The sequence below is a fragment of the Lampetra planeri genome, chromosome 20 (genome assembly GCF_965212315.1).
Source record: "Lampetra planeri chromosome 20, kcLamPlan1.2.h2, whole genome shotgun sequence".
NCBI classification, from domain to species: domain Eukaryota; kingdom Metazoa; phylum Chordata; class Hyperoartia; order Petromyzontiformes; family Petromyzontidae; genus Lampetra; species Lampetra planeri.
Genome location: NC_136126.1, coordinates 5,578,639 through 5,595,685, shown reverse-complemented (window position 1 = coordinate 5,595,685; position 17,047 = coordinate 5,578,639). Strand labels below are relative to the sequence as shown.

The 17,047-nt window shown below is 41.3% G+C and overlaps 1 protein-coding gene across 10 annotated transcripts in view; it reads right to left on the bottom strand.

Moving 5' to 3' along the window:
- PNPLA7 (patatin like domain 7, lysophospholipase) overlaps positions 1-17,047 on the bottom strand; it is a 42,584-nt gene that overhangs the window by 21,847 nt on the left and 3,690 nt on the right. For 5 of the 10 annotated variants that reach the window (XM_078603395.1, XM_078603394.1, XM_078603401.1 and 2 more), the window contains exons 4-19: positions 16,436-16,523; positions 15,085-15,167; positions 14,805-14,902; positions 9,323-9,463; positions 8,417-8,576; positions 7,202-7,282; positions 6,595-6,723; positions 5,913-5,993; positions 5,543-5,566; positions 3,928-4,075; positions 3,092-3,178; positions 2,591-2,623; positions 2,092-2,189; positions 1,613-1,840; positions 753-830; positions 240-445 (exon numbers count right to left, since the gene is read on the bottom strand). In XM_078603395.1, coding sequence (XP_078459521.1) covers positions 240-445; positions 753-830; positions 1,613-1,840; positions 2,092-2,189; positions 2,591-2,623; positions 3,092-3,178; positions 3,928-4,075; positions 5,543-5,566; positions 5,913-5,993; positions 6,595-6,723; positions 7,202-7,282; positions 8,417-8,576; positions 9,323-9,463; positions 14,805-14,902; positions 15,085-15,167; positions 16,436-16,523 — 1,763 coding nt within the window. The remainder of the gene's footprint in view (positions 1-239; positions 446-752; positions 831-1,612; positions 1,841-2,091; positions 2,190-2,590; positions 2,624-3,091; positions 3,179-3,927; positions 4,076-5,542; positions 5,567-5,912; positions 5,994-6,594; positions 6,724-7,201; positions 7,283-8,416; positions 8,577-9,322; positions 9,464-14,804; positions 14,903-15,084; positions 15,168-16,435; positions 16,524-17,047) is intronic. The other 5 variants (XM_078603398.1, XM_078603404.1, XM_078603396.1 and 2 more) reach the window with 4 other exon arrangements.

Sequence of the window (17,047 nt, the reverse complement as noted above, 5' to 3'; positions counted from 1 at the left end):
GATTACCCACACTTTAAACGACCACGTGACCTTGCCAATCGACTGTACTGTACACTGTACAGTCGATTGTACACTGTTGAAGGGCAGAGACAGGAGATCGAGCCAGTGACCTCTGAATTGTACTTGCATTGTGCTAAGCATTACACGACAGCATCCCGAGAAAATATAGCAATTAGGGACAGCCAAAGCAGTGAACATCATCTCAAGCCTGCCGACAACACGGAGACATGTAACCTTACTCGTAGAAGTGGCCCTTGGAGATGCACAGGAAGGTGCAGTCCTTGACAGCACGGATGGTGAAGATGAGAGGCTCGCCTGTGAGCACAGCCAGCTGTCCTACGATCTCTCCCGGGTGAGCCAGGAAGAGGAGCACCTCTTCCTCGCGGCCGATGAGCCGCTGGTACACGTGAAGTGAGCCCGAAATCACAAAGTGGATGCTCACATCCTGCACCACATGGGGGCGATGAGAACAACACATTAATGGGCACCCTTTATCGCTCAAAGCAATGGGTTTATGCTTCCAAAAGCTGACATGTGCTAATAAAACGCTGGCACGATGTACACTCAGTTTAATCACCTAAGATGCTGCTGTAACAAAAGTTAGCTTTATTGTGGTAAAGACAGTAAAATAAAACAGCAAACACACTGCTATAATGACACCAATGAGAGTACCAACTCATGTAATTTTAGAGTAATGAATCTCCTTATGTCACTATGTCACATACATGCACAGCTCGCTGGTCAAGCCTCACCTGATCTCCTTGCCGGGCCACCATCGCACCAGCCTTCACATTGTGCAAGGTTACCCGATCATTGAGCAGTGAGGGATCCTGTAGAAAAATATATTAAGCTAAACATTATTTCGAGGCTCTTTAAACCTGAGGACCCATCCATACACCTGAGGATACATTTACATGTTGTACATAATAAAAATAGCTGCTTCACCATGGTACGTGCCAGGCTAGGTGCATAGCAAGGACATGTGAAGGGGCAAAGGTTCGCTGGTAGGCTATAGGACACCCAGTGGCTCAGGTGACTAGCACATGTACCATCTACATGCTGTACTCTGCCAACTGTGTTTTAGCCACCTGACACCTTGTTCATTTTTGTGTTCATGGCTCCTTAACAAAGAGCATATTTCACAGCCTTATTCCATAGCAGCCAATCTTGACACAACTGTTACCAGTCGTCATAAAGTCCATATACTGTATCTCCAGATCCTCCTGCACAACATTGCCGCACATGTTGTATATCACGCAGGATGCCCATTTAGGGTCGACATGGCCAAACAATAGCTGAATGGACATACACATTGGCCAGGCATGTGGACTGTATATCCAAACCAACACATCTGCCTGAGGAACTCACTGAATGGAATTTTGTCGAGGTCTCTTAAGTATCTGTGACCTCCATACACAATCGAACTCATACAAATGTAGACTATTCTGAATGTTTCAAAGTAACCAATTATAATTTTTGTTACATATACACAAACAACGACAAACGCAACATGAACAACCGAACAACCATGGCCATCCACACTTGTACCTGGCAGCAACATCACCACAGCGCTTGTGCCAGACTAGGTACGAGGAAAAGTACATGTACACACCTGCAATTTGACGAGAGTTAGCAAGTCTCTCTTGGCTGCTTCCAGCTTGCTGTTCATCTTGTCTCGGTCCCCCCAGCCACAAACATTATGGCCCTCAATTTTGCTCTCTTTGGGACTCATTTCGAAATCGTCGCCCTCCACGCATGCCGGGTAATGATGAACTATGGAGGGCAGCTCCATCACGGTCACCCGCTTCTCCTTGACTCCATCCTTTGGTACTGCCATCTGCTGAGCCAAAGTAAAGACAATCATACGTCTATCACCACTTTCTGAAAATCTTGTGTGTGTGTGTACAAAATGAAACATGTATATTTACAATTCCAGATCAAAGGATGTCAAAACCATGCATTCGTAGATATATTGGTGTACATTTGAAAACTTTCAGATTTAGGTGCTTTTAATCCTCAAAAAAGAATACTAAGATGAATATTATTCAGGGACGACTACAAATATCTGACTATCAGAAGTCATGTTTGTACCTTTTCGGGCACTGAGGGGACCACCTCCTCTGGAGATGTACCAATGCGTGCCCTTTGAAATGCCATGTCCAGGTCTGTAGGCGATGCTTTGGATGGGCCTAAACCAAAAAAACATGCCATGGACACCCAACAAACCAGTAAATAAACATGCTGCATGGCAACTCATCTCTCCATTATAACTATGCTTTTGATAAAGACGTAGTTTACATTGTCCAGAAATTATAATAAAAAATCGGCAAGAATAGATGTGAGAATTCTTGACAAATTTTGTTCAAACATTTCCTACAAGGGACACTGTGAGCTGAAACTAGGACAAGAGATGAAATGTTGAAGCATGTGCAATTTAGACAACTTAGTTACATTTTTGCATTTTTTTTCACATATTTGTTTCCAGTGCTGCATTATTGAGCAACAATTGCTTTCTGAAGATCAGGACCATTATCATGAAAACATCATGAGGTGGACTAAAAGCCCATAGAGCCATGCAGCATTTACTTACAAGCGGAAGGACTGGAGGGATTGTGATCTGTGCCTGTTGTGACAGAGAAATGATATAACAGCAAGCATAACAGTGCAACAAGCACCAAAAGGGCCAGCTTAAAGCATCCAATATGCTTTAATGCTACCGCAGCAGCACCACAGCAACGTTTTCTAAATATAATTTCTAAAAGTGAAACATCGGTAAAGGATTTTTTAAAAAATTAGGGTATGTATGAAGCAAATGCAATTTAAGTGTGTGCCTTCGGTTAATAAAAAAGCCACCATTGAATTGTTAATGACCCAAAGCAAACATGCAGTACTACCAAAGAGACAGGAAAAATGTACTTATTGAACATATTTGTGGTCAAACAAGAAACAACAGTCACAGCACAAGAAATTCCATTCCAATAAAAACATGTCTTGACATTGGCTTTGAGCTTTCATTTGTTCATATTGTTGAGTACATCACTGTCGATTCGCAGCCACTGCTCATAACACATCCGAATGCATTCTTACTTACTTGTGATATCCACAGGCATGGAAATGGAACGACTTATGTTTAAGCGACTATTGCGCTCTTGAGCAGCATTTTTTGCACCCTCTGAGCCTGCAGTACAGAATGAAACATATACTTCGTAAATAATCACAGTATAGTGCAGTTATGTAATTTTTCAAGCAATTGCCAGAGTTGTCTGCGCAGTATATCTAAACGTGTTGTTTGTGTACAGTTTATACTATTTTTTTACACTGTAGAGCTTCTAAATAAAATTTTATTAAACAACCCAAATATCCTGAAAAATAAGTATTGGTACAATGGTTTGTGGTAAAACTTTAACCAAATCTTACAATGGGAATTGCATGACCTTAAAACACAGTTGAGTTTGGGGAAGAAAGATACTAGAGGAAATCACCACCCACAGGTGGTGTTCACAATGATTGAAGCAAGTGGGTGTGCCAACTGCTTAACATCAAGTATTAAGGGCCTGAAACATTGCAATGCCCATGCAGAAATTACCCTGACTATATCTGCATATTGCATGTCTTAGCATGGTGAAGGCTAAGTCACATAACCCATGTTACCTGCACAAAATGGAGGGGGAACCTCATCCAACAATGATCAAAAGTAATTGTAATATGGTCTGTACATGTACGTGTTTTTGTTTTTTGTTTGTTGCGGTTGCACCCGATTCAAGAGCCGAATGGCTCACAGGGCTATACCTAATAAATGAACTTGAACTGTCGACAAATCTCTCTGTGAATGCGCGCAAGTGTCCATCCACCAAGAACTAATGTACATTTCCCATTGTGCGTTGTACAACCAAGCTGTAAATGCCTCTTAGAATGACATGCACTCACCAGCTGGTGTGGGCTGGGGCTCGGAAGACTTGGTGGGCTGTTCGGATACTGTCCCCAGCGAGGTGACAGAGCCACGCTTGCCATACCTCACCGGACTGGCCTTTGGAGACAGGCTGCCCAGGTTAGACAGTGGGATGGCTTGACTCTCCTGGACAGTCAGGCAAGCGAAGTATTTTGTGATGTGTTACCAGCGTGAAACTTCAGACAGAACGTTACTTCAGAAGCAATATCAACAGAGCGTTGCAATCTCAACAAAGCGGTTTTAAGATACCAGCCATTTACAGTTTTGCAATAGTGAAAGCAAATAGAAATGTGCACGTGTGCCAATTCTACAAGCAATGAAAAATGCAAGCAGAAGCTATGGCCACTGTCTTACACTCTTTGAGAGTGCATAATCATTAACTCTACAAGATGCGTCTGGTGATTTTGACACCACAAAACCAAGCCATGCTCTCCACAATTATGTTGGGATCACCAGCACACCTTTCTGCTTTGTAAAACCCTGGAGTTGACATTGACTATGAGCTCCCGTACCCTTCCCACATATCTCAACTCTGCAGGACCTCAATTCCTCCATCTGTGCAACATCTCCCACAATCATAATTTCCTTACCCAGGCTGGTGCTAAGACTCTCCCCAGGTGCCTTTATCACATCTGGACTTAACTATTGCAACCTTCTCTTCTATAACCTCCACAAATCGCTCATCTCCAAATGCCAGATGATGTTAAATTCTACTGCCAGACTGCTCATATGCACCAACTCCCAACCTCTCCATTAGCTCCCAACGCAATCCCGGAAAATGTTCACGATCGTATTTGCTTATCTTCCAAGATCCTCCATTGAATCGCAGCTACCGACCTCTGCCCATAACTTACTGCTTCCTGCTCTTTATAAACTACAGAGGCCCATTGTTTCTGTACAACATCTTAAAAGGATGTCGCATTACATACTTGATAAATCCATTATTTAATTGCATAAAGTGTTTTTTAAGTAATTGGGAATGGTCAAAAAGGTATGAAAATAACAGGTGGCTACCGTGCAGAGGACAACAAATTCACATTTAATGCTGGATGGACTGTATAAAATCTATACGATTGACAATAGATATTTCATAATCGATGCAAAAATATTGGTAAATATATAATTGTAACCCGGTGGTAGCTCGTTACCTATACAGATGGATAATACGCCATGAGGTTATTGAACTATACTAACCAGAATAAGATCAAAATGTGAAATTCATGAAGAATTCGGTGGCTTACGAGACATGTGACTCATTCACGTGTTCCGGTGCAATCATGGTTTTTTCTTTCCCACAAACTACCTAAGTAACCTCGGCCTATGCCTGTAAAACTAGGAAATGTGGTCATCCCAGCGATGCACTACGCATGAAAAAGCAGAGTGACAATGCCGTGTGATTGCAATTCATGGCTTGCAAAAGCAACGAACGTCTCTCGCCAGCTGCGGAAAGTGCGCCAGATACTCGCAATGAAAATAAAACTTATAGCAAGACAATAAAGCGGGTGGAAATTTAGTGCTGCGTTAATGGAATCATAATGCATGATTTGCATACCATGACATTTTCGTTTTGCTATGAAAATAAAACAGTCGTACCTTTTTTGACATCTTTTTACATTCCTTTTTGTATTATGAACGACATGTGGAAAAATTCGACAAGGTTAATACATTAGAAAACAAGGAAATGAATGTGTAATACCTCAAGTCGCGAAAGAACGTTAAAGAAAAAAATCTAATTTGCCTATTTTGCAATTGAAAAAAATTACATCAACATTTCACATATACGCAAGTTTAAATGAGTTTAAATCGGAGCGTCACCATGCCCTGAACAAAACACTGTCCCACATCTCTGCACCAGCAGTTACCTTTATACAAACAATTGTGTCATGTGCACTTTTATGTGTTTACCCAAACCGTGCGAAACACAAGTCATTCTTTACTCAACAGCCTTTAAATAAGTACTCACTGCACTGAAGAGCTCGTTCGTGAGCCCCAAGTAGTTGTGAAGAGCCAGGAACGTCACTCGTTGTAAGCGCACCATAATAATCTGTGAACACCACACCAACTACATTAATATTTCTGTTATGCGTAGGAGAGCAAAAATAATCATATAAAGTCACAAGGTGAGCCCAGCCGAGAACACTTCATGGTAAATTATATATTAGAAAAAATATTGACAGCTCTGTCAATCCGCTGCTTTCCCATGCCACGTTCATCATGGGGATTGTTTGACCATACTTCACCACTCTGATTAATACAGGTGAGTGAAGAGGTACCCCAAGGACTAGTTAACATGTAATTCGCCACCGATGTTATCCATAACTGGGAATCAAACTCAGGTGGACAGGTTCATCATGCAGTGCACTTACCACTATACCACTATGGATGGAAAGAAAAATGGTTGAATGTCTTTACATCAGTCAAGGATGTCAATAAACAATAACGTGTGTGCGGCAATGATGAGCCATGCTTGAATTTACTTCACATCATCAATAAAGCATCAGGGATAAGGGAGCAATGCTTTCATGCACAATAAAAGAAAAGTGCTAGCCAGTGCAACAACACCAAGTGTAAACATGAACATAACATTCTTTGTATATCCAAAGGACAACGGTTCATTATCAGCATGTAATAAATGGAGTTCTCACCTGCACAACTCGGACGAGGGTCTCTGGGTACTTCTGGAAGACGGACTGGAAGGCTTCTGCCGGAAGACGAAGAACCGTTGAGTTAACAGCTGCCCGGGCGGACACTGTCTTGTAAGGTGCTGGGTAACCCTGCCACACACAAGATGGCATCAGTGCAACATTCTTCCCTCCTGCTTTAAAGAAACGTAAAAAAAAATAATGTGCGTCGCTTGAATCTGGTTCTGCTTCAAATACTTTGATACAAGTAGCCAAGCTGGACATTTTTATCAGATGATTACAAAACTCCGCAACCACAAAGGTGGTAAACTTTGAGGTATGCAGATCACATATGAAAATATTCAACTACCTATCTGTTGTGCCAAAAGTTAATCCAAGGGTCACAATCAACTCGGTTTTTATATAGTAAAGCGATGCTGTTTACAACTTAGTATGCGAGAAAGTCAAGTCAATTTTATTTTTGTTTACATAAGTGGTGCTCTTTCTGGTACAAAATCTGACACTCTCTGTGGTCTATTAATTAAAAACTTGCTTGATCTTCACAAAATCAAACTTCTATTTCACTGCGGGCACAGTTGCGGACGTACATAACCTACTGCAGGGTACGTACTGTGATTACGTCCAGAATGCTGAGCAGACTGTGCACGCTGTCCCCTGGGTGTACCTCCTTGACCACAGCCTCTGTTCCATCCTAGCCGAGGCCAAACAAAAATCAAACACAAAATGATCACAAACATATTTACATTCATCTGTTTTTTTGTTTGCAATGCATAGAGACATCACAAGCAACGCTGTTCTGACTTCAATGTCCAGTACACAAAAACACATTGGTGTGGAAAGAAAAAACAAAGCTGTTGACCAGAGAGGCTATGTAAAAAATATGAAATAATCACATAACAAAACTTTTTTTAAAGCGCATGTAAAGGAAAATACGTGATAAATGTCGAGCCAGATTGCCTGAATTTGCACTCCATTGCTCTGGTAATGTCTTCAAGATGTGCAACAAAATTCTAAACTTGCGCATCACAGTGCAGAGCAACCACTGTATACCTGCCTGATTCCAAATGGTGATCAAGCAATAGTCAAATCCTCAAAAACACACAACACATAGCCACTGTCTTAATTAACCATTAACTGCTAATAAAAAAATATGCACCACAAAAGAGACAAACTCTTTGCTTACAATTTCATCTCCAACACGAGTTTTAAGCTGTGTTAAGGTACAATGGTTCACACATTGTACCTCAACACATACTGTACTATGAACTCAAAGAGATCGGAGTTTGATTGTTGGCCACAACTAACATCAGTGGCAAGTAATACCTGAATCAGTTTTGGGCCCTCTCGTCACACTGACAAGTGTGAATTACAGTAAAAGAACCATCACGGCATGGGTAGGACTTCATCCAGCAGCGGATTGACTAAGGACGGTGTATTGTTTATGATAAAAAATATCCATAGGTCATCCACGTCACCATAGTGTGCTCAAGTAGCATCATTGCAACAACAGACTAGGTTTTGATTTAAAGCTTTCGTGACTGCAGGGATTCATATTCTTGGTTCTTTCGGTAAAGTCACGAAGGGAAATAAGAAAATAATAAATATAAAACAATAAAATTCTCACGACGTTTTGACTGCAACACAAGCAATCATCATCAAGTGTGAAATCCACAGCAAGAAAATTTGAAAAAATAATAATAATATAACAGACTAGGTACGTAAAAAAAAAGTTTTTTGTGTTGCAAGTTTCTTTCAGGTGGTTTGTTTCCAGCTATACGTGTCCTCAATGTAAAAGGCACATCCAATGCAACTTGCTCACACTCACATTCTCGGTGATGCACACTTCCAACAGGCCATCCTGCAGCACGTATATGGAGTCATCCGGCTGCCCTGGCCGGAAGATGTGCTCTCCTTCATGGAACTTCACAAACACCATGTGCTTGCACAGCTCCAAGAAAAGGGGCTTCTCAAAGTGACCAAGCACCCTTCATTGGAAAAATTACAACAGCATTAACACACAATTGATATTTCACAAATTGCTGAATTTAGGGTATTATAATCATCAACATTCTCATATACTGCACGTATAAATACTAGGGATGCTAAGATTATTTGATTAATTTATTATAATCAACTCTTATCCTCATTATACATGCATTGAATCATGTTTCAAATATGTTTAACCCACAACATATTGTATAGTCATGCTTGTTTGTGTAAACTGTCTAGACTGGATTGTTTAAGCACTTCTTTACCGAGTGATTCTCTTGTTATTATCTCAAACATCCCTTTATTCTGGTACCTCAAAATATACCACATGGGAGGTGCAGTACAAATAATAAAAGATAATACAACTAGAGATTCAACATACAGCACAAGTTCAACAAAGCAATCTATTCTGAAATTAACCTGTGATGCCAAAGCTTGACAATTCATCAAATCATTATGGCAGTAAACCACCAACTGTAGAATTAATGGTGTGCACTCCTCGTCAAGGAGCATAAATCATCACGCAAACTCCGGTTATCCTCGCAGCGGCAAAGACGGTCATTGCATTGTTCGCTTTCAGATGCGGTTCTGCAGACAGATGGAACTCTTCCTTCCGACATTAGGAAGCCACTGGAGCTATCCACTTTTAAATCGATGAAGAAAACTAATTTCTTTAGAACTGATTTTTGTGTTTAGTTTTCCGTCCTTCCCTGGGACCGACGATTAGCACACACATACATACCGTACGTTCTTCAGCATGTAGAGGACCTCGGAGGGCAGCCTTGAGTCAGACACCTCGTACTCACTCAGGTCAGCCTCTAACAAAGCTGGCGGTGGTTCCTTCGGCTGTAGCGTTGGCAGCTCCTTTTTAAAGCGCAATATTCTGCAAAGAATAGACCAGAAGTTTAATATCTCATCGAAAGAACCAACAGATATCTGGTGGTATCAACAGCCTTTCATTAAACGTAGAATTATTTGTGGAAAGAACAATATTTTAATTAAAAATAAAACTTGTATATGTTTTTTTTACATTTTCCATGGCTCAACAATAACCAAGTATTTTCACGATCATTCAGGCCAAAGTGCATACTGTACAGTAAATAAAATAACTATGACACCGACAACTTAGGTAAACACATGACAATACAAAAGCTGTGTAAGCAATATACTGTGATTACAGTGCAGTGAAATTTCATGGTATTATTGCTGGAATCAGTATTCGGCAAAAGCTGGCAACAATTAAATTTTTAGCACGAGCATAAAGGTTAATTTGGCATTTGCAGCACCAAATCAGTTACTGATAGGGATTTCCTCTGGAGACCACCAGACTGCAGAAAGAGCATCTTTTCTGGCCAGCTTCCCATCCCCTCCATACACACGAAGAGAGAGGAGTCGACCACACCCTGCTTGGTGATCCAAGCATACATACACAAATATCCCAGACTATACACATATCTACAGCTGCCAGAGGCATGAACGTAAGTGTTTGCATATAAAATAACTATTCACTGACCTCACCAGTCGTGGAGGGGAAAGTCTTCACAACCTGATATCAGGCCAGTGCCGTGCTACTGAACCTGGGGGGTGTTGGCAGGAGCCTTGTGGATGCTGCCATAGCCTAATCAAATTATTTTTCATGCAACTACAAAGATATTATATTTTTGTCTGCCCTGGTAGCAGCTACATTAGTACCCGATAGGTACCCGATAGGTCTCCCCTAACATAGCAAACAACACTCCTTTAATATAAGTGGAAAAGCCCACTGCCTGACAAAAAGGCTGCATCAGCAGAGACTAGGATGTTGAGTCTGTAATGGAAGATTAATAAAAGAGCAAATGCCAAGGTGGCTCCCCCATGAATTTATTCCAAGGTGACCTTTTTAGCGCTGGCCCAGAATGTCAGCACCACCCTCGTGGAGTGCACGGTAACAAAGAAGGAGAGCTGTTTATCAGCATGCTCATGACACAGGGTGATTCAAGACTGTATTCAAGTTGCCAAATTAAACTGCAAGCCGCCTCCCCATTCCACTTAGGGAAAGGGGGGCAGGGAGTTGTTCTGAATGGGAGAGCCTTGCGAGCTGATCTAGAACCAGGGGAAGATGCAACAGGGCATCTGAATTCAATCGCGGAGGCAACCGCGATGGCTGCATGGCCCTCGGCAGACATACCAGGATGTGATTGGTGTCTGAAGAGAGTAGCCTCCACTCACGGTAGCCCGGACTCACTAGTCAAAGAGACTGACATCCCATATACTTGCAAATAGCATGAGATGTCCCCCTGAAGGGATCTTGGGAAACAGGAGTGGGTGGGGGGGTAAACTGTGTGACCGTACCATCAGCACTTGGGAGTCAGTGGGGGTGAAAGTTCCCTCAGTTAAGGATCTTTTTTCCCAGAACTGTCATGGAGAATGGGCGGCCCCTCAAGTCTTGGCCCCTTCTAGCCTTAAAGGGTGGATATACCCCTGAGTGGCACGAAGTGGAAAGCACAGCAACTTACGGGAGGACTCTTTCAGACAAATCCTAAGTTAACAGCAAGATGGCAATAGATGACAAAACAATCTGTGCACCGCATAGAAGGAAATTCCATTGACGGTGCAGGTACTTACAGTCCGTGTTGCCGTTAACTCATATAGCCAGGGCACAATATTCTAGATTGCTTTGTTCCTTTTTTATGCTTCTTCTATTGCAGGTAGACTATGATGGATGCTGGAAATCAGTAGATAAAGTCGCGGGACTCGCATGGCTCGAAAAAAAGTTCCGCAATGGACACAGCTAGCTCTGTGACACTCCAACAGCAAAAGCTGCATGCGAGTAATAGCTAGCACCACCGCAGAAGACAAGACCCATGAGACAGGGGGCACGGGGGCGCCTTTGGGAACCACCAGACTCTGAGGCCTGCACACACTCCCCCATGAACCAATAAGCCAAGGTACAGCGCCACTTTCTGCTGCACCAGACAGCATGGAGGTGGCCAAACGTGACCTCCCTATGATTTAAAGATGGCCCATCTCCAAGCAGTCCAGACAAACCACATACTTGTCCAACTGTTAAAACAAGTTTTCTCTGAAGTTCAAAATAAGGGGAGGTAGAGAAAAAACCTACACGGCAGACGGACACAATAATCCCCTGTGGGCTGGTGGAACCAGGAGGTTCCTACCAGTAAAATGTCTCCAGTGCCTTAGCACACAAAGCACAAGGTATACAGGACAGGCCATCAGTGTTTAATAAATAGCTTGTAATGTTTAAAATGACCAGGGGAAATAATGCAAACCAACAGAGGTTAGTGACACTTAGGTAACATTAAACCAACTTTGTACACTTGGAGAAATATCGACTGTGGCAGGATCTGTAGGAATAAAAGTGAATGTCTATAACCTCAAATTGTCACATACCATTCAAGTCTATTCACAATTTTTTAAAAGTTATATAAATAACTGAAAAGAACACGTTTCAAGATGTCAAGGACTGTACACGACCAAAGGCCAAATCACATAAAATGCCTATGCCTTTCAACATAACTTATTTGAACATTGCACTTGGCACATCTCCAGTATGTTACATAAGCTACATACCAGTAGTGTTTATACATTCTCATGTTCATCTCCCTAACATCAAACTTGTGTGCACTATCAAAAATAATCTCAATGCCACATACCATGTAATCGTTTAATTGGAAATATATAAATATTTTTTTTTACAAATGGTTTGATAATTTCAATATTTTATGAAACCCTCCATTTGTGAGAGTTTAGATGACTAAAGCAGTTTGAATTAAAAATAAGGCCTTAACAAATGAAATGTAAAAAAGTATGCTTTTGCAGCTGCTTGTAATGCGAGTTTGCTTTTCACGTTGGCCTGCACGTTGACTATTTCTCCTCTCGAGATTTCACTTCGCACCGCTGCGGGGCGCTTCAGAAGTTGAATTAGTAATTTACTTCTTTTTATAACTAATTAAACTGCTACACTGAGGTTGGATAAAGAGAGCGACAAACTAAAAATGAGGAGATGAGCAGGTAGATACGCTCTCACTCGTGCTATTCGATGCAACATTAGTCGATGTTTCCCAAAAAAATTGATGGCAGAAATGAAGGCATAAACATAGGTGTTAAAAAGTATTAGCGGTCTCCGATTTTCTGATATCGTAAGACATTTATAAATGACCGACAGGAAGTTGCCAAAATAGGCTGCAAATTTCGTCTCAATATAAGCATGGGCAAAAAACAAAAGTCACGTTCAACAAAGTTGGCTAAATAAAGAAAAGGTATTGCTCTAGGACAATTGGAAAATACAGCACCCCATGGCAATTATTTAAACATATTTGGATAGAAAATTATTAACTGAAGAGGCAACAAGAGCAGGATGGAATGAATACTGAATTTGACCATTAAAAAGCAACATACCCAAGTCTCTGAAGGAGAACGTCTTGAATGAATGCATGTTACCCATTATCAAAACGCATTCCTGCGGAGGGAGCTGGTAGGAACGTTGGGTTGCTCGGTCAATGGCCAGGGTCAACGGCGGCGTGGTGTATTCCGCAAATATGGCCGACTGTGAGGGCGGGCACAAGCCGGCGTGAGTAGGTTAAACGTTGAGTTTTATAAGGGCACCACGGGGTGACCAGCCCCTCCCCAACCAACCCCACCCATCCCACCCCCCATCCAGCCCCATCCTCCCCACCCTCCCCACCCAGCCCCTCCCCACCCTCCCCACCCACCCAGCCCCTCCTTACCCTCCCCTCTCCACCCAGCCCCACCCCTCCCATTTTTGGATGCATGACGGACGGACGGACACAATAATCTCCTGTGGGCTGGTGGAACCAGGAGGTTCCTACCAGTAAAATGTATTAATACTGAGACATGGATACCAACAAAGAAAATGCAACTAAAATGGGGACATACGCAAATAAGCACAGAGAGATGGACGCTGTGAATTACATTGAGAGACATTCTCAACATGTGGTTCAGGGGAACAAATCAGAGACAACAATGCAAATCAGACATCATATTCAAGAAAGCAAATGGGCAAGGCGCATTACTGAAGGATGATGGCCAATGGACAAGGCTTGTAAGGGAATGGCAGTCAAAGGAAATAATGGAGAAATTAAATAAGCAATGAGGACAGTGGCATCGTGGGGCCATGTGGGGTGGCGACAGTGTGATGACTTTAGCAGTGGCTAGTGGTTGACGATGTCAGGATATATATCTGCTGACATTTTGCGAGTTGGTGCCTGAAGTAAAAGAAAAAATGTTGCACTTGAAAGGATAGGAGGGGGTATAAAAAGAAGAAAATATAATAATAAAGGTCACATTTGCAAGTACGAAATTGTCTTGGAATGCTGAAGACCCCTAACAAAAAACATAAAATCCAACATATCAAACGACATGATTGCATCTGCATCTCCGAAACAGGTTTGATTGGTTTCACTTTCCCCGAGTTTACAGTGTACGAAAAAACTAAATATCCATGTATATATTAAGAATGACTGCACACTATGTGTCCCACAACACACACAATCATTGCAAATTCGTGGGTGTGTAATACAACTGATTTTAAAAGCAACGGAGGTGTATATTACATCTAATGACTCAGAACCCACCACCCACATGACCCGAATGACACTTATAATACTTATCACAATAGTTTGCCATCCTTCCCCCACACCTCCGATGAACACGGTTGGCTACTTTTGATGCGAAAGAGGTTCAACGTACATACAATACAGCCCACTGCACATCTGCTAGTCTTACATGCTGACTTTGTTAAATAGGTTATTGTACCATTTACACTCTCCAAGTAAAATTGCTTAAGTAATTAACATTCGGCCATACAATGTGTGAGAATGTTTTCATCGTTCATGTATAGTGCTTAAAAATGGTAATTACAGCAGTTCTGATATAATTACCTTTTCATTCCACTTGGCAGGCAAACACCATTAAAACACAAATACAGGTAAGACATATAACACCATGCACCATTTCAAATAATATATAAACCTTATTCAAAAACTTCCAGACCAAACATTTTTTTTAAGCAATTAAATGTTTTTGTTCTGACAATAGAAGCTTCATCTCATTACCATGTTCTACAATTCCCAAAATGCAATCAATGAACTGAACATCTGATCACCAAATCGCAATGCACATATGCCATGTGTCGTTGTCACTTTAAACCTGTTTAATTTGAGACCTATCAGAGGCAAAAATATGGTAGTTGTAGTGAGACTCACTTTTTCGCCAAATTGAGGACCTTCTGTCTTTTTCTGAGACGACTCCTCTGTGTGCTTGTCGTAGCATTCTCCACCAGTGCGGAGGTTGACTGAGACATCTAAGATTGGCATATTAGGAAGCAGTGTGTTACACGTGCATGATCTAGGGACACTGACACACATGAACAGAGCTTACCCAAACAGAAAATATGATCGTATTTATAACACATTAATGTCCTTGATTATGATTAACGCACAAGCAAGCAATAAAATGTGTTTTTGGCTTTTCAAAACGTCTTACCTTCCTCATGATCTTGCGACCATAAAACATGACTTTGTCTCTCTTGCGAAATCTATACCTTGGAACATCTTGCCTTTGAAGGTCTATAATAATCACAAATTATTGCTGTTAGAATTTTAACATGATCCCTCTTGTAGAGCTATTACTGTTCATTAGGGCGTTTTTCAAATGAAACTTTAATTTAAAAAACAGAATGTTCCCTGATATTTCACAATCACCAAATTTGAAAAAGGAGTCGGTGGGCAGTTATACATATGGAAGTGTCTACAAAACAGAGCACTTTCATGTTCAACTGATAATTTATTATAATAAATTAATGCCTTGAGAGATTTTGGGATAATTATGTATTTCCCAGATATTAACCATTATATTCCAAAAAAGTTTGCTGGCTGGATTCGTGCCTGGCTCCCTGGCGCACAGCAAATAGCACGTGTGTGGTGATGACATCAACATTTCTGCGTTGATGATGTCAACTGTTACCCACATCCCGTGTTGAGCAAGGATCGTGCGTGCTGACATCACCCACCCCCCCTTCCACCCCGGTCGTGTATCCCACACAAATGCGATGATACAAATAGAGGGAGATATATGAAGAGAATGAGAGGAGAGGTACCGGGAGAACGTGAAAGTGTGAAACGGAGAGTAAAGTCAGAGAGCAAGGGAAAGCGACAACCAGTGTGGGAGGATGATTAGGGAGAGGCAAGAGAGATTGAGATGGGAAAGAGAGAGGTGGGGATGAGGAGCACAAGGGTGAGAGGTGAGAGAAACAGAGAAACAGGGGGGAGAGAAGTGGGTGAGATACAGTGGAAGGGGAGGAATATAGAGGACGAGGTAGTAGATTAGGAGGAAGAGGAATAGAGAAACAGAGCCAATGTGAGATATGAAGATAAATCAAGATATACAGTACAGAGAAGGCAAGAGAAAGGTGGAGAGACAGGGCTCTATATAAGATGTAATGTTTTCCTGGCTGGCTGGGATGGACAGACGGTTACGTCAAAAGGATGTCCGAGTTGCTAGTTGGTATAAAGATCAATGTTACAATTTCATGAATTACTATACAGTGATTGATAACACAATATATAATTCCAACAACAGTCTTATTTATTCCACCGTGAAAGGGCAATTAAATACCAGCCTCCAGCGTCAAAATGAACCATAGGCTATATCTTGCAGTATGCCGAGTGATCAGCAAAGTATCTTAAAACGAAATCCCTAAAATTTGTTTCTGAGCCAATGTGTCTGCCAATGCACACAAATAAACACTAAAATGCATCTGTAAATAAACTAGTGTTCTCCCTAAATGATTCCTTTCAAAATAGAACAATCCAATATAACAAATCTAGATACTCACATCTCTGCTTGAGTTTTTTGTAGACAAAGAAAATGACCACAGCAATTACGAGCAAAGCCACCGCAGCACCAATAAGGATACCATACACCTGAAACACAAGATTAAGAAAAGTTAAATGGTAAACAGCATGCAAACATATCAGAATATTTAATTCAGAATCAGAATGTGTAATTATACTGGAGAAATCCGATGAGCTATGACGCTCGTTTTAACAGATATAACTGTAATTAGATAAATGCTGTAGCATGTCACCAGGAAATGTCCCATGTTTCAGTTCCAAGTATGCCTGCAAACTAATGTCATTTTAATTCGTAGATGCTGAGGTTATATTATACATATTTCTGTATATTTAATTGTAGGTTCAATCTCATTTCAAGAAACTGTACACAAAACCAGTCCTTTCAATATACTGTACATGAAACCAGCCCATTCAATATACTGTACATGAAACCAGCCAATGTTATTTGTAACAAAGGTGTTCTTTCCATAAAGGATGTGGTAAACTGACAGTTGAATGACACAATAGTCAAGCAGACACCTCTTAACCAATCCTGTTTCATATAACAGAAACCAAGGCATCACACAATACAGTAAATGGTGAAAATGAAGGAG